General features: G+C 31.9%; 2 protein-coding genes across 5 annotated transcripts; both read right to left on the bottom strand.

The window, feature by feature from the left end:
• Window positions 1-14,849: 14,849 nt before the first annotated feature.
• On the bottom strand, window positions 14,850-15,797 carry LOC112706916 (protein BIC2). The gene has a single exon (XM_025758439.3). It carries the CDS (start codon window positions 15,462-15,464, stop codon window positions 15,024-15,026), a length of 441 nt encoding a protein of 146 aa, XP_025614224.1. The 5' UTR covers window positions 15,465-15,797; the 3' UTR covers window positions 14,850-15,023.
• Window positions 15,798-18,313: 2,516 nt separating this feature from the next.
• LOC112706914 (myb-related protein 2) lies at window positions 18,314-21,240 on the bottom strand. 4 transcript variants are annotated; one of them, XM_025758434.3, is made up of 7 exons: window positions 20,763-21,240; window positions 20,475-20,681; window positions 20,300-20,376; window positions 19,852-19,909; window positions 19,670-19,766; window positions 19,487-19,559; window positions 18,314-19,327 (listed from the first exon to the last, which is right to left on the bottom strand). In XM_025758434.3, the coding sequence occupies exons 2-7, from the start codon at window positions 20,674-20,676 to the stop codon at window positions 18,566-18,568; spliced, it is 1,269 nt and encodes a 422-aa protein (XP_025614219.1). In that variant the 5' UTR covers window positions 20,677-20,681; window positions 20,763-21,240; the 3' UTR covers window positions 18,314-18,565. The 4 variants fall into 4 exon arrangements, with proteins under 4 accessions (XP_025614219.1, XP_025614221.1, XP_025614222.1 ...); XM_025758436.3 differs by having other exon boundaries at window positions 19,487-19,556; XM_025758437.3 differs by having other exon boundaries at window positions 19,670-19,763.
• Between the last annotated feature and the right edge of the window lie 144 nt (window positions 21,241-21,384).

The raw sequence follows: 21,384 nt of genomic DNA, 5'->3' as shown, positions 1-21,384 counted from the left end.
ATTTATGGAAACCTTCATGTTAACTGGTTATAAGTTAAGAAAATACCTGTTTTCTGATTAGTGTATCATATCATTCATCCATTGTCCATTATATATTTATTATTACAAGTGATCATATTCTATGAGAGTTACTTGTATTTCTTCTTTTACTTTATAGATTTAATTCAGTTTAATCCACCCAATCTGAAGTGGAAGAGTGGGTGAATCAAAAGAATATTGCAAATGTAATAGTCACAATTCACAAACACTATCTTCTGTCGTTCCATCTTCTTATCCAATCTTGTCACATAATGTGGGGGAGAAGAAAATTCTGTCCTACTAATGATTAATCAAATAAAGATATAAAATACTACTAAATGCTAATTAGCAATCATTTTCTATTAAACTTTTTTAATCATTGCTATTAAGATAACATCTATTTGATTTTTATCTTCACATCAAATTATCTGAAGATGAAAATCAAATATAATGAATACATATTATTTTTATTCTCTAAAAATAATTCTCTAAAAATTTATCATGAATAGAATATATAATAAATACATATTATTTTTATTTTTTTTTCCGGTAGTGTTCTTTGCTTTCGTTTTTCGATCTTTTTTCGACGTTTTGGTTCGTCACCGCCACCACCATCGTGTTCGTCTTTTCGTCAAGATTCTAACACCGCATGAAGACTGGTGTTCGCTTCAAATTCTCCTCTCTCTAGACGCTTCCAGTGTCGTCGGATCAGCGCCCCATATCAACAGTTTTGCGTCAAGCCACATGTCGAAGCCAGCCAGCCACGCAGATCCGCTCCAACCCGCATCCAAACCGACCCGACCCATGCTCTCCAACCTGCGTGCCAGCTCCCTGTCTGCGTCAGCGCTGACGTGTCTCCTTCCTCCTGTCACGCGTTGCCACGTGTCCTACCTTATTGATGTGGCAGCTGACGTGGTAGACAGTGGGCCCTCCCTAAGATTTTTTGGTGAGCTCTTTCCAATTCTGCCGTCTGTTTTTTCGTTTTCGCCCCCGAATTTGCAGTTTTCTCTCCTCTCTTTGATCCTTGTATCTACTATTATGGAAAACTCAGCTGTGTCTGCTTTTGCTGTTGCTGCTACTACTGAATCTACCACCTGTGCTCCTTTCAACCCGTCTTTTGTCTCTCTATCTGATATTGCATCTCTTCTTAAGCATCTTCTCTCTTTTTATGGTAATACTCCTACTATTTTTTCAACACCTCCAGGTAATTCTAAATAATATTTTGACTCCAGTTGCTTTAATCACATTTCTCATTTGCCTCATCTTTTCTCATCCTTGTCTACCACTACAAATGCACCTTCTGTCAATACTGCTAATGGTTCCCTCTTGCATGCGACACACAAGGGTTCTATTTCCCAGTCAACTCTTAATCTCTCTAATACTTATTATATTCCCAAATTGAACTTTAATCTTATTTCTGTTAGTCAACTTGTTAATCTCGATTTTAATGTTATTTTTTCTGTTTCTGGTTGTCATGTCCAGAATCGTCAGACGGGACAAATCATCAGAATTGGACATAAGGTCGAAAGGTTGTTTAAACTCGAGAATCTTCATATTCCTTCTGTACCAAATCTGTGTGTTGCTCTTTTCCATATACCCTTTAATTATGGCATCACCGTCTTATCCACAACTCCTTGAGTAAATTGCATTCTTTTATGTCTCAGGATATTTTTGATCAAGTTAATAATGACTATTTTGATTGTATTTCTTGTCAAACTTCCAAACAACCTGCTTTATATTTTCATAATAATTCATCTCTTGCTTGCTCTCCCTTTGATCTTATCCACTCTAATATTTGGGGCCCCGCTCCCACCGCTTCTATGGGAGGAGCTCGATACTTTGTCATTTTCATTGATGATTATTCACGCTTTACTTGGGTTTATTTGATGACTAATCGTCGTGAGCTACCTCAAATTTAGAACTCAATTTTCTAAGGTCATTAAGGTTTTACGACGCGATAATGCTATGAAATACCGTGATTCCAAACTTTTAATCTTTCTTGCAGAATAGAGTACTTTGTCTGAGTTTTCTTGTTCTAGTACGTCTCAATAAAATGGATGAGCTGAATGCAAACATCATCACATTCTTGACTCTGTTCGTGCAAGACTTCTTTCTTCTTTGTATCCTAAGCGTACTTGGGGTGAAGTTGTTTTTACTACTGTTCATGTTATTAATAGACTTCCTTTTTATGTTCCTGGTAACGTCACTCCCTTTGAGCGTCTTTATCATATCTCTCCAGATTACAATTCTCTTCGAGTTTTTGGTTGTGTCTGTTTTGTTCTTCTTCAACCTCATGAACATAGTAAACTTGAACCTCGGACTCGCATGTGTTGTTCTTGGTTATGCCACTGAACACAAGAGTTATCGTTGTTGGGATCCTCTATCTAAATGTATTGATATATCTCGTCATGTTATCTTCTAGAAGCATCACATGTTTTCTCGATTTTCCTCCTTTGAGTCCATTCCTCCTACTCAGTCACCCTTTTTCACTAACCCCAATGTTGATCTTTTTTCTAGTGATGATTTTATAGGTTTTATCTCGAGTCAACCTATACAGCCTCCTACTCTTCTGCCTTCTCCACCTCCTGATGATTTCAGATTGGCCAATGATCCTTCTCCTACCGTCATGCCTCCTCATTCCACTCGCTCTACTAAGGTAAGGAATTCACCTCCTCATCTTCTTGATTATCATTGTTTTTCTACTATTTTTCATCAACATAAACCTAAGTCCTTCAGAGAAGTCTCTACAAATCTACATTGGTAGCAAGCAATGCAGGAAGAAATTCAAGCACTTGAAAAAGGCGAAAAAGCACACACTTGGGATTTAGTTAATCCTCCTTCTGATTAGGAAATTGTGGGTAGTAGATGGGTATACAAGATTAAAACTCGCTCTGATGGTTCTATTGATCGTTATAAGGCACGATTGGTTGCTCAAGGTTGTACGCAAGAGTATGGTATTGACTATGAAGAGACTTTTGCTCCTGTTGCTCGTCTCACATTTGTTCGATCTCTTCTTACTATTGCTGCAGCCAAAAAATGGTCTCTCAGTCAGATGGATGTGAAGAATGCATTTCTTAATGGGGATTTGAAAAAGAATGTCTATATGAAACCACCTCCGGGTTATCCTTGTCCCTCTCTGTCTCTTTCGCAAGGCATTTTATGGTCTTAAGCAAGCTTTTCGTGAATGGTTTGACAAGTTCAACACCACTATATGCAATCTCGGTTTCACTTGCATCCTTCATGAGAATGCTCTCTTTATTCGTAAAAGTGAACGTGGAGTTGTTCTTCTTCTTTTGTATGTTGATGACATGATTATTACCGGAGATTACTTCACCAATTAGCATATTCTCTCTATCTTATGTCTTTCCGAGTTTAGTGAATTAAACACCACTGTCATTTGTTGCTTACCTATTTTCATAGAGAAAGCTAATATTTTTCATCATCTTCTAGCATTTTACCATTTCTTCGCAGTTTGCCACTTTTCGAACAGTTCACCATCTTTTTGACAATTTCGTTTGTGTTTTTCTTGTGGTAGTTTCGTCTGCACTTCCCTTGCGGCAGTTCCATCTGTGCTTTCTTCCGACAGTTTTGTCTGCACTTTTTTCGGTAATTCCGTCTGCGCTTCCTTCCGACAATTCTATCTGTGCTTCCTTCTAGCGGCAGTTTTGTCTGCACTTTTTTCGCTAGTTCCGCCTGTACCAGTTCTATCAGTTTATGCATTTTTTTATTACGTTATTTTAAATAAGTTTCAAAGTCAAGTTGTCATTTGAGTTTGAGGAGAAATGTTAGAATACATTAGAATCAATTAGCTTTCATTAAAATTATTTAGCATATTTAAATATTTATTATAAGATATTATATCTTTATTATTTTAATTCTCTTAACACCTATAAATATCCTTCTATATTATATTATTTCACATAACTTAAATAATACACTCTTCAGATTATTTTTTTATTTCTAACAAAAATGATTAGAACATTGGTATTTTAAAAAATTGAAAAATTTTCAATTAGATTAGTATTGCACCCCTATTTTAAGGGTGTATTTGATTTAACATTTGGAACATGAAAAACACTGTGCAAATTTTTTATGCTTCAATTCTTTGTTTGACATCTACTCTTTAACACATTCTTTGTACTCAAAATTACATTTACAATCATTAATCTTAAAAATTTATTTTTTTCGACTAACTTTATTCTTTATATATCTTATTGCTTTATTTATAAATTTTTTATCATTTCTCTTTATATAAATCTTATTTTTCTAGTATTTATTGTTTTTATTTTTTCTGTTAATTTTTTTGTTATATATTGTATATTTTTATAATTGTGGTTGTTATGTATTATATTTATTATTGCTATTAAACAAAAAATTAATCATAAATAATAATAATAATAATAAATTATAATGTATTAAAAAAGTACTAAGAATATTAGAAAAATAATATTATATAAAAAATATACTAACAAAAAATATAAAAAATAAATATATTTAAAAAAATAATATTATAATTTAATTAATATTATTTAAATAATATTTATTTTATTAAAATTAATTTTAATATAAAATTATCAAATATAAATTATATTAACACAAATTTATTTTTATTTAAAATTAATTCTATAAAATCCGCTTGGTTCAAATTTTAAAACTTCTTTGCACAGAGGAATGAGTTAGGCAGAAGCAAGTAAATTCATATGGGTTTCAGTACTCACCAGTGACCACTATTTTTTCTGAAAACTGTGCCTCTCAACAATTTTATCGCAAAAAAAAAAAAATTATTTTTGCATTTATCTATTACTTATTTTAAAAATCTGTTTTTGTATTTATATGAATTTCAGCACTCGCTAATCACCCGCTGCTTTTTTAAAAATGATGCCTGGCATCAATTTTATCATAATAAAAATATTTTATTTTATATTTATTTATCATTTATTTTAAAAATATATATTAAAATTATAAATTAAATTATTTTATTTAAAATATAAAAAAATAAATTTTTAATATATTTATTTTATATTTATAAAAATATTTACTAATAATAAATTTATTATATACTCTAACAATACTTATTAATTAAATCTTCTATTTTTAACTAATTTAAATTAAATTAATAATTAATTTATTAATCTATTTAAATAAATATTATATTTTTTAATTTTATTTTGTATATACAATAATAAATTAGTCAATAAAAAATCTTTAATTAAAATTCTGATATGAATGAATTAATCTTTAGTGTGTCGAAATAAAAATATTATAAAAAAATAATTTATTTTTTTTTAATTATTTTGTGGGTAAGAGTGAGCTTATAGTAGTGCTCAACAATAAAAATATCAAGTTTTTATTAAAAATTAATAAATTAATGTGAATATTAATTAGCCTTACTAGATAAGTTTCGGGTGTGGAGTAGAGTAAAATACAAGGTTTCATTGAGATTTGGAACAAAAGAAATAATTAAGATCTCTCCTGTAATATTCCATCACATTAACCTTATGGGGTCCCAAAACATTGAACGATACTAAAAAAGAGTTTCATTAAAGCTGTTTCTTTAATCTACTGGCAAAAACATAAATAAGCCATTCAGACCCCCATATATATTGCCATAATTTGGTTCTGGATGAAATAAATGTGTTGAGATATTCTTTTATTTTTTGTGTGGAAGAAGAAATTATTATTGTATATTATTTTATAACTATTAATTTGTTTGTGTATTATCATATTCTTTTCTCTCGTTTCTTAAACTTTTATAATAATAAATATTAAATCAGTACGAAGAATTACTCTTGTTTTCTTATAATAAATATTATAGAAAAGAAGTCGTCAAAAGAAAGGAATATGATGATTAGCGATTAGGATTTTAATTTTGCACCTTTTTATTACTGAGATGCATTTGTTGAAAATATGACTTAGCTTGCGAATAAAGTGACCCCCTTCTCCACTTTCTAGTAAGTGGCGTCATTCTCAAACCCTAATATAATAACACATCGACACATAATAAAAAGAATCAGATATCAAATTATACACATATTGACAAAAGGTTCTTATAAACAATTATTAGAAGCAAATCATGCAAACTTTATTTATTTACAGTTAATAGCTCCTACTACATAATTTCCATTTCTATATTCATTGAGTCCCTCTCTTATGAGTCTTATCTTATTTCATCATTATCAACATAACTCGTGATTTTGACACGTAATTTTATTATTATTATAATAAGTATATTTAATGTTTCATACTCCAACTAAAGGAAGGTTGTAGTGTCCGCTCTTGTATGTGTTTGGATATTCTCTTTAATCTTTACCTACCAAGATTTCATTTCTTTAATGTTCAATTACAAGCTAAAATTTGAAAGTTCGGAGTGATCGAAAGGTATAGGATATGTAAACTTTCAACAAATTCCAAGTTTGGAACAATGTTATACGATGTCGGTCAAGAAAAATAAAGAAATTTTGTGAGTATTGTTAGGTGACTACTTTCAATGTTCATGAATTAATGTGCATATATATATATATATATATATATATATATATATATATATATATATATATATATATATATATAGTAATGTTAGGGTCAGTAATTTTTGTTATTTGTAACTATCAAATAGTTATTAATAATAATTTTAATAGTGTGAGATTGGTGTGAAATTTCATCTAATGAGTCACTTTTCTTTACTAGTTATATGCTGGTCAGAATTTAATAAAATTGTTGGCTATATATATATATATATATATATATATATATATATATATATATATATATATATGCTGGTCAGAATTTAATAAAATTGTTGGCTATATATATATATATATATATATATATAATATGGTAAACAAACAGCCTATATAGCAGTTCCAATGCTACGCCTTGAACCACTCGGCCATTAATGAATTTTTTTAGCCTACGGCTTAGAAGTTGGTTTTTTTTATAAACAAAAAATTATTTCGTATAGGTAGAATTGATTATTTATTTTATATGGACGCCTATCCAAAAATGGAATATGAATCATTTACTATTGTTCCGGTTTTTGGGCTATCCGACTTTTTTCTTTTTGTTGTTGTTTTATTTTTTAAAAATAGATAATATCTTTTTTTAGGAATCCAAAATTAATAAAATTTAATCTCTGTAGAATAACTCAAGAAACAAACTTCTTTTTTTCTCTATAAATAGAATAAGGTTCAGATATTGATAGAATATATGTTTATGGAAAGTTGGATAACGTAACAAGGCAACCACAAATTTACAAATACACATACACATACGTAGACTTTTGATTTGCCAAAGGACAATTATGATGAATAAAAGGGTAAAAAGACTACACACTTTTTGTTTCATATATAGAAGGGACAAGAGAAATTCAAAATGTGGAAAGCCAGCAGAAAAAGATGATGTATCAGTTACAAATAATTAACATCATAACATGTATACCCTAGTCCCTACCCATCCCTTTGACCAAATACACCATAACTAATTTTATTTTGTCTATAATATTCTATGTGATTTGATCTTTAAGTTCTATTTTAACTAACTGAATTAACTAATAATATAGTTACAATTCAGTAACAATTTTCATTATCAATTTATGTTCTTAAGATTATCTAAATAAAGCGTGTTTTTTTATAAATATTTTACAAATTTATTTTGATGCATGTATCGATAACATAAAAAAATTTACACATATATATATTTAATTATACAAATAACAACAACAACAACAACAAAGTCTTGTCCCACTAAGTGGGGTCGGCTACATGAATCAAACGACGCCATTGTGCTCTGTCATGTATCATGTCTACAGAGAGACCGTTTACATGTAGATCTCGTTTGACTACCTCATGGATGGTCTTCTTAGGTCTTCCTCTGCCTTTCGCCCTTTGTCCATCTTCCATCTCATCCACCCTCCTGACTGGATGTTCTATCGGTCTTCTTCTCACATGTCCAAACCACCTGAGACGCGATTCAACCATCTTTTCCACAATGGGTGCTACTCCAACTCTCTCCCTTATATCTTCATTCCTTATTTTATCCAATCGCGTGTGACCACTCATCCATCTCAACATCTTCATCTCTGCCACACTCAGCTTATGTTCGTGCTCTCCTTTAGCCGCCCAACACTCCGTACCATACAGCATAGCCGGTCTTATAGCGGTGCGATAGAATTTACCTTTAAGTTTTAAAGGCACTTTTTTGTCGCATATAAAACCAGATGCACTCCGCCATTTTGACCAACCTGCTTGGATCCTATGATTTACATCATGTTCAATCTCTCCATTATCCTGTATGATGCACCCAAGATACTTAAAACTTTTAACTTTTCGTAAGGTGTTCTCTCCAATTTTCACCTCTATATTGGAGTTTTCCCTTCTCAGACTGAACTTACATTCCATATATTCCGTCTTGCTACGGCTTATGCACAGACCATACACTTCTAGAGCTTCTCTCCATAACTCCAACTTCTTATTTAGGTCTTCCCTTGACTCTCCCATAAGGACGATATCATCGGCAAAAAGCATGCACCATGGCACAGGCTCTTGGATGTGCTCTGTGAGTACTTCCAAGACTAATGTGAAAAGGTATGGACTTAAGGATGATCCCTGGTGTAATCCTATACCAATAGGGAATTCCTCTGTCACACCACCTTGAGTCTTCACACTAGTTGTGGCCCCATCATACATGTCTTTAATTGCCCGAATATATGCGATCCTTACTCTCCTCTTTTCTAAAACCTTCCATAAGACCTCCCTTGGTACCCTATCATACGCTTTTTCCAAATCAATAAACACCATGTGTAGATCCCTTTTATTACTACGATACCTCTCCATCATCCTTCTTAATAGGTATATCGCTTCAGTGGTAGATCTGCCTGGCATAAATCCAAATTGGTTCTCTGTTACTTGTGTCTCTTTTCTCAACTTCCGTTCTATCACCCTTTCCCATAACTTCATAGTATGACTCATAAGCTTAATCCCTCTATAATTTCCGCAACTTTGTATATCCCCCTTATTCTTGTAGATAGGTACCAAGGTGCTCTTTCTCCACTCATCAGGCATCTTCTTTGACCTTAAAATCTCATTAAAAAGCTTGGTTAACCAGTTGATGCCTTTTCCTCCAAGACCCTTCCAAACCTCAATCGGGATATTATCAGGTCCTACTGCCCTGCCATTTTTCATCTGCTTTAGAGCCTCTTTTACCTCAAAGTCTCGAATCCTTCGATAGTAGTCAAAGTTTTGATCTTCTTCCCTTGTGCATAATCGACCAAGGCTCGGAAGAGTCTTCTGTCCCTCATTAAATAACTCATAGAAGTAGCTCTTCCACCTTTCATTAATCTTCTCCTCTTGAGCCAACACCTCTCCATCCTTATCCTTTATGCACTTAACCTGATCCAAATCTCTCGTTCTTCTTTCCCGGCTCTTTGCAATTCTATATATACCTTTTTCTCCTTCTTTCGTATCCAAAGACTGGTAGAGACCCTCACATGCTCTTGTTCTTGCTTCACTTACAGCCACTTTTGTCTCTTTCTTAGCCGCCTTATATTTTTCCCAGTTATCTGCATTGCGGCATAAAGACCACTCTTTAAAGCATTCTCTTTTTATCTTTATCTTTTCTTGTATACTCGCATTCCACCACCAGGACTCCTTGTCTCTTGGTCCTATTCCTTTAGATTCACCAAAACTTTCTTTTGCTGTTCTTCTAATAACTTCTGCCATCTCCCTCCACATCTCTTCCGCGCTTCCATTCCCATCCCACCTTGCCTCTTCTCCTACCCGTCTTAGGAAGCTTCTTTGTTCCTCACCTTTCATCCGCCACCACCTCGTCCTTGGGTTCTTCGTATGATGTCTTTTCCTCAACTTTTGCTCAACGCAAAAATCCATGACGAGCACCCTATGTTGTGTTGTCAAACTCTCTCCCGGGATAATTTTACAGTTAATGCAAAATTTCCGGTCGACTCTCCTCAACAAGAAGAAGTCGATTTGAGAGCTTGTCATGCCACTCTTATAGGTTATAAGATGTTCGTCTCTCTTTTTAAAACATGTATTTGCGATGAGAAGATCAAAAGTTGAGGAAAAGTCCAAAATAGTTTTACCCTCGGCATTGATCACCCCGAAACCATGGCCTCCGTGAATACTCCCATATCCAGTCACTTCTCTCCCAACATGGCCATTTAAATCTCCTCCTAAGAAAATCTTATCTCCCAAAGATATGCCTTGAACTAAACTCTCTAGATCCTCCCAAAACCTTATCTTGTGTTGTTCGTCCGAACCCACTTGCGGTGCATAGGCGCTAATCACATGAAAAGCACCTCCCTCCACCACAAGTTTGATAGAGATGATCCGATCTCCCACCCTCTTGACATCAACTACGTCCTTCTTCCACTGCTTATCCACAATTATTCCAACTCCATTCCTATTCTTCACCTTTCCTGTATACCAAAGTTTGAAACCAGAAGAATCCAACTCCCTAGCCTTTGCACCAACCCATTTCGTTTCTTGTAGGCACATAATGTTAATCTTCCTCCTTGTCATGGTATCCACCACCTCCATGGACTTTCCTGTTAGAGTGCCTATGTTCCATGTCCCAAATCTCAACCTTTTGTCGCTTCGACCTTTACCTTTTCCTTTGTGAACTAGCTTATTTACCCTCGTCCGTTCACGAAAACGCGAGAACCCTTGCTCATTTAACACTACATCCGGGCACCGATGCAGCGGCTCTTGCTTTGACACCGTACTCGAGCCATACGGCGCGTTACTTCCGGGTAACGACCTAGCTTTAGCGCAATAATGTCTTTGATTCATGTCATGGGGGGTTCGGCTATATTTTTACGTTGGTTGCCGAAGACCTAACACAACCCTCCTCCTTTATCCGGGCTTGGGACCGGCTATGTACCGCAAGTGTAACATAGGCGGAGTTTAATTATACAAATAAAATTAACTATATTTTATGATTAGATAATTGTTTGAAATAGTATATCAAAATTAAATTAATATTTTATATTAAACAAGCATAACAATATTATATGTAGTCTATTTTTAACTATGATAGACATTAACACAGACATTAGACACGATACAGGACACACAGATTTTATAAGATACGAGAATATAGTATATATATAAAATATAAAATAATTTTTTAACTGTTTTTAATGTTTTTTTTAACTATATAAAAATATCTAAAATATTTTTTATTTTAATAAATAATAATATATTATTTTTAAATTTATTTTAAAAATACATGTTAAAAATAAGATAAATACTTTGACACGTAATGATAGGTGTGTTTAAGTATGTCAAGAGAAATTTTTTTTATTTTTTATTAAGACACGATTAATACAACAAACGCACATATCAAATACGATAAATATCATATCTAAAATATGTTCGGACATGTAGAAAACTCCAAAGGAAGCGTTCTTCATAGATTACTAAGAATAATAATTACTAATTTAGTTGTTTCTCTAAGTAAGATTTTGCTAATAAATACTTGATTCCCACAGCTGGAAGGAAGCTAGCAAGTAGGTGCAAGGCTGCGGGGTACGAACTTGAGGGAAAAATATTAATTCCTGTAATTAATGTATGTGTAGAGTGAGCCATGCATCATGACTTGTTATACATACAACCAAAATGTCAATATCATACACTATACGTAAATCTCACCACTTGTGTGTGTCTTATATGTAACGTAAGAAATAAATGGTTCACTATTTTATATTTTTATTTTCCTCTAGTGGGGAGATTTTTTGGACCCTTGTGTGAAAATCCATTATTATGATTCTCATGTTTGAATTTGAATAAAGCATGCATGTCTGCGAGGATTCGTTAACTGTGAGACTTGTTTCGTTACGTCTCTGAACCTGAAACAACAATTCAAAATGGTTTTCTCACACATGCAGTCTTATTTTTAAAATATCTTTCTCTGATTTTCTTCTTATTATAAATGTGCTTTAATCTTTTTCAAACTGTGTGTTCATATTTATTTGTGTGTTCATATTATCATATATCCGGAGAGTATGATCTTCAAGTCTTTCACCACGGCAGGACATCTTTAATTTATATACTATATATATCATTTGCCTTTTTTTTCTAAAAATTACAAAAATAGGAAAATAAAAAAGAACACCCATATATAAATTAGCGCTACTAAATTAAAAATATACTCTCCCTTTTTTTCACTTTAAAGAATGTTTTCCAATTTCCGATTCTCAACGCAAATATTTTTTTCTAATGATATGTCGGCTAGTTTTGGGAAACGTCATAAAACTACTTTGGGCTTATGTGCTGGGCTGAACTGGGCTGGGCTATGTTATGGTACAAGTTAAAGGAGTTTCTGTTGATTCATATACTAAAAACTAAATTAATTAGAGGGCCTACTTTACCACAATTTATTTATGTGTAGTTTTTTCTTTTTCGGGCTTTAACCCCATTTTCAATAAAAAAGAAAAAAATAATTTGATAAATTCCATATCCCAGATTCATGAAGACCTAATTTTTATAGAATTGTGTTGTATATGGCATATCCAGTTATCCACAATTTCTCTCCTCAACAATTTAACATTATGAATGGGTATGTTTTATAATGTATGTTCATCAGATGAAATAAATTATATTAAGCAATTTGAAGTGGCTAATATGACTCGTTTCTCATAAGGTCTTGAAATTTTAAATAATCCTTAAGGCTTTGTTTAGTTGGAAAAAAAGAAATAGAGAGGAGAAAGAAGTAAAAAGGAAAGAAGTTGAGTAAATTTGTATTTTTCTTATATATATATTTAGATGAAAGAAAATTAATAAGAAAGAAAAAATATTTTAAAAAGATAATTTTATTTTTTATTATAAAATATATTAAAAAAATAAGGATAATATTAAAATAAAATAACAAGTTTTCTATCACTTTTTTATTCAATATTGAAAAGAAAAAAAATTGATAAATTCTATCAACTTTTTATATTTAATTTTTCTCTTTAACCAAATAATAAAAAATAATTATTTTTTTCCGATTTTTTTCTCTCTCTCTTTTTTTTTTCTTTTTCACTGAAACAAACAAAGCCTAAAAGAGTGCATAGGGAGAATTTCTTCTATTAAAATTAAATTTAAATGCTCGACAAAAGGTGCTCTCATTAAAAAAAAAAAACCAATGATTTAGATTAAGAAACTAAAGGCACATAGAGAAGGAATGAGTAAAATAATAGAACCTTTATTTTAATGTTGGGGACATGGGGAGTTCTGGCCTATCGAAAAAAAATGTGAAGAAAAATTAAATAAAAAATATAAAATAAGTCATATCTAACTAAAAACCTTAAAGCATTACATTTATATATTTTTTATTTTTTATTTTCTCGACGTGGAACTAATCTCTTACATTTGCTATTTAGGTGTAATCCACGATATTATTTTATTTTTTTTTTTTGCTCTTTTACCATATTTGAGTATTTTGCAACTAATCTCAACCCCCCTGTCTCTCTCTATATATATGAATGGTCTAAAATCATGACATTATCTCAACTTATGTTGATTACGCGAAACTAAAACTGTTGGCAACATAAAATGACATCAATAACTTGAATGCAAGCACTATTTGATTCTTGTGCATGTCAAGGAATTGAATTATTGTTGGTCTTAATAGATTAGAAGTTTGTCTATGCGTATCGTCCTTTCTTCAATCTTCTTTGCTAGAAATTCCTCCTTAGAGAGTTAGAGTCAATGCATATTGTCAGCAAGTAGTAACAGTAGTTAAGTCATCATGATGTAAAAAATTAATTTGATAGGCTAATCAACGTATGCGTGTAAACTAATTAAAAAGGAAACCATGACTTCTTGTTAGATATCTAATTTATCAAAGAGAGTGAATGAAGTTCTTTTTGTTAGAAATTTGTTTTATTTAATTGTTATAACAATTAATGAATATTAAATAAAGTAAGTTTTAATTTGTTTTTGTCAAATATATACATCTCCAAGAGATGTTGAATATATAATGATATTTTGAAAGTGAATATTCTCATTTATATTTTAATAACGTTATTTTTCTTCTATAAATTCATAAAAATTTATAATACTAAAAATTTATATTTAAAGTTACATTAAAAAAATAAAAATAAAATTATTATTTTTTATTTTTTTTCATTATTCATCACATGACTTAACTAGCAGGATATCTTTAAATTGAATTTAAATCTATAACAAGTTAGTTTTTAACTTACTAAATTAAAAAATACCATAAAAAACTAAAGAGAAGATAAACAAACCAAAGTCAGAATCTAGATTTTATATATTCCAGAAAAAAAAAGGCAAAGAACATACTCTAAAAATACCATCTTAATTTATATGAGTCAATTGCAAAAAGAAAAAGACACAGAATATACTCTATAAAAGCACCATCTTAATTTATATGAATCAATTGTAAACTATAACATATAATGTATGTGAATTTAGCTTTTAAGTCTTAACTCTTAATTGATCAATATATGTGTAGATTATAATAATAAACAGCATGATTAACCAGGTCAAAAAAGAAGATCATTTAATCCAGGCAATTATAAGATCCAAGCCATGATAAAGTTAATTTTTAGTTCATTATCCCTTTAATTAATTAGGTGCCAAGTTAGTTTTGGATAGATCTAAACCAAGTGAAAATGAGCAAGAAATATGATCGCCCAATTAATATAAATCTAATAATTAAGAAGTTTAATTTCCTCATAAAGCTGTTCCCGGTCCATAGCCAGAAAATTATGTATAATTTTATACAAAGAAATAATTACATACATATAAATATGCAGCAAATGACATAAAGAGTTTTCTTTTCTTATATTTGGTGTATAGCTAGAAAAAGAATATTGACAAGTAGTTCTTCTTCTCCCTTTATTCTGAAATAATGAATTACAAAATGTGAAAAATAACCATCAATTAAAAATAAGGTGGAATAATTCACTAGGGTATGTGAAGAAAAACACATAGTAGTAGTATGTAATTAAAAATGTGAATGAAGCAAGGTAATTAATTAATTAACTACTGTGAATATATCCTTAATCTCTGAGACGATCTTGGAGGCGTTGATGAGGAAGAAGAAGTAGTTTTACGAGCATCGGCAATGAGAGCATCACGAGCAGTGACAATCATTGTGTGAGGAGCAAACAAAGCATCGAAAGTGGTGTAATCGATCCACTCCTTCATCATCTTCTCTTGTCCCCAGTCTTCTGGAATCTTAACCCTTCCCTTCACTTCTTCTCTGTGCCTCTTCAGCCTCTCCCTTCCTGTCTCCTCGCGTTCTTCTTCGTCCTCGTCTTCTTCATCATCCTCGTCATAATTGGGAGACCTAGATGCTCTTCTTGTGGTGCTAATTATCTTATCGTAATTGTTGGGAGGAGGAAGAACTATTTGTGAAGTAGTGGGGTTCCTTGTGGTGTTCCATGTAGGCATGTGGTGGGACAATTTCTTGTTTTCTTCCATTGAGTAGTGAGATCCAGCAAGGTGGTGATGATATATATGATGATGCGTGCTTCTTCGTTCTTGAGATGGAAATGGTGGTTAGTTAGTTAAGGTAAGGTTGGTTGTTTATGTATGTGTGGTGATTTGTGAATAAAAGATTTAGAAGCAATGTGATGAAATAACAAAGAAATAATATGGATCGAGTGGGGTGTTTAGGGTACACGTCACTTACATGCTTTTCTATGGCGTCTGAGCTTTCTACGTCTCGCTCATGGTTTCAACAAAACCCATTGTGTGGTTTAGTTATCATGTACGTATACTTATATTAGCATACCATCAAACAAAAACATTTTCTCTTTTACTTTACACCTAAGTCCGCTGTACAAGTATCTCGTATTAAAACAAACAAAAAACTTTAAAATAAAAAATTTTATTAAAATTTGGTCAGTATTTAATTAATAAAAAAAAATTAATTTTAAATTATTAAATATAATCTCATAATATTAAAAATATTAATAATAATTAATTAATAATTATAAATCACAAAATTTATTGATTTCTTAATATTTTTTTAATACAAATTTAAAAAAATCTGTATTTAAAGAATATAATATATACGTAATTTAATATGATAATAATATTAACAACTATTTTCATATTATAATAGGTTTATTTTCAAAAATTGATGTTTGTCTAATTTAAAAAAAAAATTATTACATAATTTTTTATTTTTTTTATTTGAATATACTATGTATATATAAAAATTAATTAATCATAATACAAATTTTATATGCTTTTAAAAAATATATATATAATATTTTTCTTTTATTTTGTTTGTGAGGAGGACCGAACATGCAATTTATTTTTCTTTGGATTTTATTATTGATTTATGATTTAGGGTTATTGTATTAATAACATTAATGGGAATTGATTTTGATGAGAAAGATGTGGACATGAGTGAGAGCGGCCCTTTGAAACCAACCAGATATTTTTCTTTATTAATTTAATTATTTTTCTCTTTTATATGGTATTTTGCTCTCTCTATATGAGGGGGCTAGGTTGGCATAAAGCCATCCTCAGAATTTGGCCATGTTACCATGGATGCAACTTTGAAACTTGCACCGTATAATATGGCTTTCTGACATTGTCGTTTTGCTTCATGTATCACCGTTTTGTCATTTGTCGTCAAAATAGTTGCAATTTCTTTTGTTCTATTTCAAATTTAATACTATTTTTTTTGAAGATTTACGTATAGTTATATAAAATTGATAATCGAATTGTTAAATAATAATTTAATTAAATATATCAAATTATTTAATATTATTTTTTATTAATAATTTTACATAAAAATAACTACTTGTAAATTTTAATCTTAGTTTTTATATTTAAGCATTTGAATTCTAGAACCCGATTAAAAGAACAGTAATCTATCACTATAACGAACTACATGTTAGTGTCTACCCAAAAAAAAACTACATGTTAGTATGTTACACTAATTATGATCAAACAACAATAATAGTATGTTAGCATGTTAGTAGAGTACACTCCATATTATTCCACATATAGTCATATATCCAAATAACGGTGTTGGCTGCTATTAAGTGTTTGAATATGACTACCGTTGATCCTTCAATTTAATAATTGAGTGTTCTGTATTTTATTTGAATTTGAAGTCATGTATTTAATTCTCGTTTATTTTTCTTATTATCTTCGATAAAAAGAAGTGTATTATTACTATTAATTAATTAATTAAAAAACCAACTTATATTTAGTTTTATAAGGTGAATTACTTTAAATAAATTGAATAACGAAAATTTAAAAATAAATTAAACTCAATACATATTATTCAAATCCTACACCACTATACTATTCATAGCAACTTTATTAATAAATGTATTAATTATATTATATAATATAAACTCAGAGACCCTACACAGTACACACACCACGCATTAACTATGGATTCTGATACAGTTATACCACCAGGTGCATAAGAGCCGCCTAAGAGGTACCAATACCAGGGTATGATATTTCAAGTTCAACTAGCCTCAACTGCAAATATTTATCCTTTTTTTCTTGAATATTCTGCAAAATGTTCATTTTTCTCATCAAATATTTATCTTTTTGTTTTTGTCTTGATCAAATATTTATTTATTTATTTTTTGGTTACTCATAATATTTTAATTACCATCAAATATTTATCTTAGTAGTAGGTTGGGCCAGGGCCAAACAAGTTACAAATGGAGGGCCTTTTTTTTAGGCCGACAGAAAACTTGCCTTCTGCTATAATTGGGCCAGAACAAGTTGCTGCGTAAGGCCCATTAACTATGAGAATGAGACTTGATGGGAAATGTCCAAAAAGAAAAATTATAATCATAAGTCGAGGAAAAAGTGGACATCAGTGTATGTGTACTGTTATACAATTAGCAAGACCAAGAGTTAGTTAAGAGCTTGTTAGTTCACTTTTCCACAAATTAGTATAATCCCGCTGGGTCCTTGGGCACATTGAAAATGACATTAATCATCTTTTTTCATTTTCTGATACCGGTTATGGTAGCAACTCATGCTTAGCTCCTCAATCTCCTTCGTGCAGGTTACATCCTTTCAACTTGCTCTATTTTTTTAATTTTTAATTCAATTAGTCGAGAAAAAATGCGGATATTGTAACAGCAATTGGATAATAACGAATAATTGTTGCAACTCCATCTTTTCCGTATTAATTTATTAATGGAGGTTGAGGCACTGTTTAGTTGTTCCCCTGAAATGATAATATAAAACATCACTTAATTAGTAGCATGTATAAAAATGTTGTTGCCATTAAAAAATATGTTATGGTGTCTTTGAATGTGGTAGAAATAACAAAAACTATATCCTGCTGAAGCTATCTCTTTTATCATTACTGTTTACAAGCTAATCATTAGTCTTTGATGTTGCAACTTATTTCATTCAGTTAACAAAGACATATAAATATATATTTGGCCACTTGTTGGATTCAAAGAGAGACCAGATGATATTGCAAAATAATAACACACTGTTCCTACAATCCTCCAACTTATGCTGAATCAAATCTTGAAGAACCATTATTCTTCTCTGTTTGTATCCATAGTTAGTTAGGCCTCTCATCAGCTCCAACTGAATCTGTTCAAGTCCAGTTGTTTACAGCTTGTTGTTGTTGTTGCAGCTTCATTGTTATCCCCATGTGAGTTTAAATCCAATCTTGCTGCTGAAAAGTATGGAGGAGGCAACCTATAATCATGGGAACCTCTTCCTCCATCCATTGCTTCATTCTTTGGTTCTGTCCTATTGCTGTTTCTGTGCCAGAACTCACCATCTGTGTGAGTGTGACTCTCAGTGTACATGCTGCTTCCATTCTCAGTTTCCCTTTCAAGTCCAATGCTCATAGACAAGTTTCCACTGCTTCTCTCTGCACCATAGCTACTTCTTTCTGAATTCTTGCCTAATGGAGCTAGAAAGGTGTTGTTTTTCACTTCATTACTCCATTTAGGAGCTTCTGTGCCTCCCTTTCTTTCCATGAATGCATGGCCATGGCCATTTAAGTGCCTTAAACCTATCCCACCATTCTGTATCTCTTGCTCCTTCTGTGACCCTTCACAAGATGTGAGGCAACTATCTATTGAGCAATCATTTGGCTGGTTGGTTTGTGGTTGCTGGGGGCAAAATCCTTGTAGTTCCTTCAGCTCTGAAAATGCCGAGTTCAAGCACTGGGAGGAGACCTTGGACACCAGCTCTGATAGTTGAACTTTAGCAGCTTCAAGTCCTACCATTCCCAAATTTTGTCTACCAAGTGTCTCTTGAGCTTTCTCTAGCACAGACTGCAGGTATTTTCCTTGTGCCTCTATCCGAAGCTGCAACTGTCTTTGTACCTGAACCAGTCCAGAATGAATTGTTAGCATTCAATAAAACTTGTAGAGTTGTCGTGCAAAGAAATATGTGCAAGAAATTTTACAGGCTTAAATATGTTTTTAGTGCCTCAAAATTTTCTTATACCAAGTTAATTTGCTTTGGTTAAGCGTTTGACTCACCTCAAGTTGTTCATTTAGCCTTCGCTGCACTTCAATTTGCATCTGCAGTGCCTCACTTATATGTAAATCTCTGCTACAAGGACAATTATCATTAACATAAATTCCTTGAGTAGTAGAATGTTTATAACAAACTAGATTACACAAGCATGAAGCATGTGACAAAAAAGGATTGGTTTTTCTTACTTGTTAGTCTGTGGGACAAGGCTTAACTTGTTCATATGAGTTCCACTGGGTTCTGAAAGTGATCTTTCACTTGTTGTTGCCCCCACATTTGTTGCTGCTAAGATAAAATTTGTTGTTCAGAACAAAAAAGGCTCTCTGGTTTCTAAGTAGATTCAATGAAATGGAAGAGATTGTTCTCTTACTGATTTTGTGTGTTACAGTGTTATTTGGTCCATGCAAATTCTTGCTCAATCTGTACTTCTGATGACAAAAGGAAACAGGATCAGGTGTGCAATTCCAAAATAGTGATGAAAAATATTTATGGCAATTCCAAAATTTCATTTAGGAGAATATGAAAAGAACGAATAAAATAAAATAATCCGCAACCTTCACAATCTGTAACATCCTTCTGATTCACATGGTGTGGAACTCTTAAATGAAGAAGCATTTACTACGCAACGAAGTGAAAATTCAGTTATAAATCTTATTGGTAGAGACTTTGTTCAACATAAAACTATATTTGATTCTCAACTTTAGATGAATGATACTGAAATTCAAATTGCTTGCAATGACTAATGAAAATGAAACATTGCACAACCAATAGATGGAAACTAAAGTCTTGTTCTAACACAGATTGTTGATGATTTTTACCTGCAGATGGCTCTTCAGATGATATAAAGTAAGACCTGGAATCCCCATGAGTTTCATTACTGTTTTTGGAGTTGCTTCTACAATAAAAAGATTGCACTATGCATTAGTGAACCTCAAATTCTATATGCCACAAGACTTAGTTATCCAAAAGTGGATATGTTATGTGTATACTCACTGTCAGCTCCACCTAACTGGTTCACTGCTTCTATGAACCTGGCATGAAGATCCGGCGTCCATTTCAATCGTGGCTTAGCATCAGTTGAGAGAACAAGTCCAGAATCACCAGACCCGTTTCCTGTTTGAAGGAACATGTGCCTCTCAGAGGGGATTGGCATTCTTGAAGAAGAGTGCATGTTCTTCCCTTGATGATGATACATCACACCTAAAAAAGCCAGGTATTAGAACCTTGACATATTCAATAACAACTGTGTAGCCCAGTTGTGTTGTGTATTTAGTATTTTACCTGATGGCTTCTATTCTCTGGATCACTTTTCTTCCTCTGGAAGATGCAACTAGATAGTGCTCGATTTTCAACTATTCTTATTGGTTTCTGATTCTAATGAGTGGAAGACTTTGTGTAAAATCTGTGTTCTTGTTCTTCTTTCTCTAATGCATGCACACTTCTCTTTAGGGGAATGCATGCTGAGGGGTGGTATTTATATCTGAGAAATGGTGGGGAGTTAGTAACCCATGGAATCTTGGATAGAACCAATAGAAAAACAAACTCAAATGCTTGTGTGTGGTGACATGAAAATATCATATTCCTTCCTACTTTTGTTCACTTGTGGGCCTAAGTTCTCTATTTCCACTTTCCATTCTCAGATGGTGCTGTACATTTTAGTTAAAACAATGACATAAAACTTTGTATGCTAAACTTAAATATTTGCTAGATGAATACATAATGGCTTGCTTTCTTAGTTAAGAGTAAATAAATATCTCACGTCATTTTAGCAAAATTTTGGATTCTTTTTATAGCATTTTTCGTTTAGTTATGCAGTGCAACTTTGGAAATAAAATTTTGCAAATTTTTTATTGGACAGACTATATCCATGTACATTCTGTATTTCCTGTGGAGGAATTGCTCA

This window comes from Arachis hypogaea, chromosome 8 (genome assembly GCF_003086295.3).
Source record: "Arachis hypogaea cultivar Tifrunner chromosome 8, arahy.Tifrunner.gnm2.J5K5, whole genome shotgun sequence".
Classification (NCBI taxonomy): domain Eukaryota; kingdom Viridiplantae; phylum Streptophyta; class Magnoliopsida; order Fabales; family Fabaceae; genus Arachis; species Arachis hypogaea.
This window is presented reverse-complemented; position numbering and strand designations above follow the sequence as displayed.

Coding starts and splice junctions, on each gene's coding strand:
- LOC112706916 (XM_025758439.3), bottom strand. CDS start 15,464: ATGGAAGAAAACAAGAAATTGTCCCACCACATGCCTACATGGAACACC.
- LOC112706914 (XM_025758434.3), bottom strand. CDS start 20,676: ATGTATCATCATCAAGGGAAGAACATGCACTCTTCTTCAAGAATGCCA. Junction 19,910..20,299: donor ATCTGAAGAGCCATCTGCAG/GTAAAAATCATC, acceptor TTTTGTCATCAG/AAGTACAGATTGAGCAAGAA. Junction 19,560..19,669: donor CTTGTCCCACAGACTAACAA/GTAAGAAAAACC, acceptor TTGTCCTTGTAG/CAGAGATTTACATATAAGTG.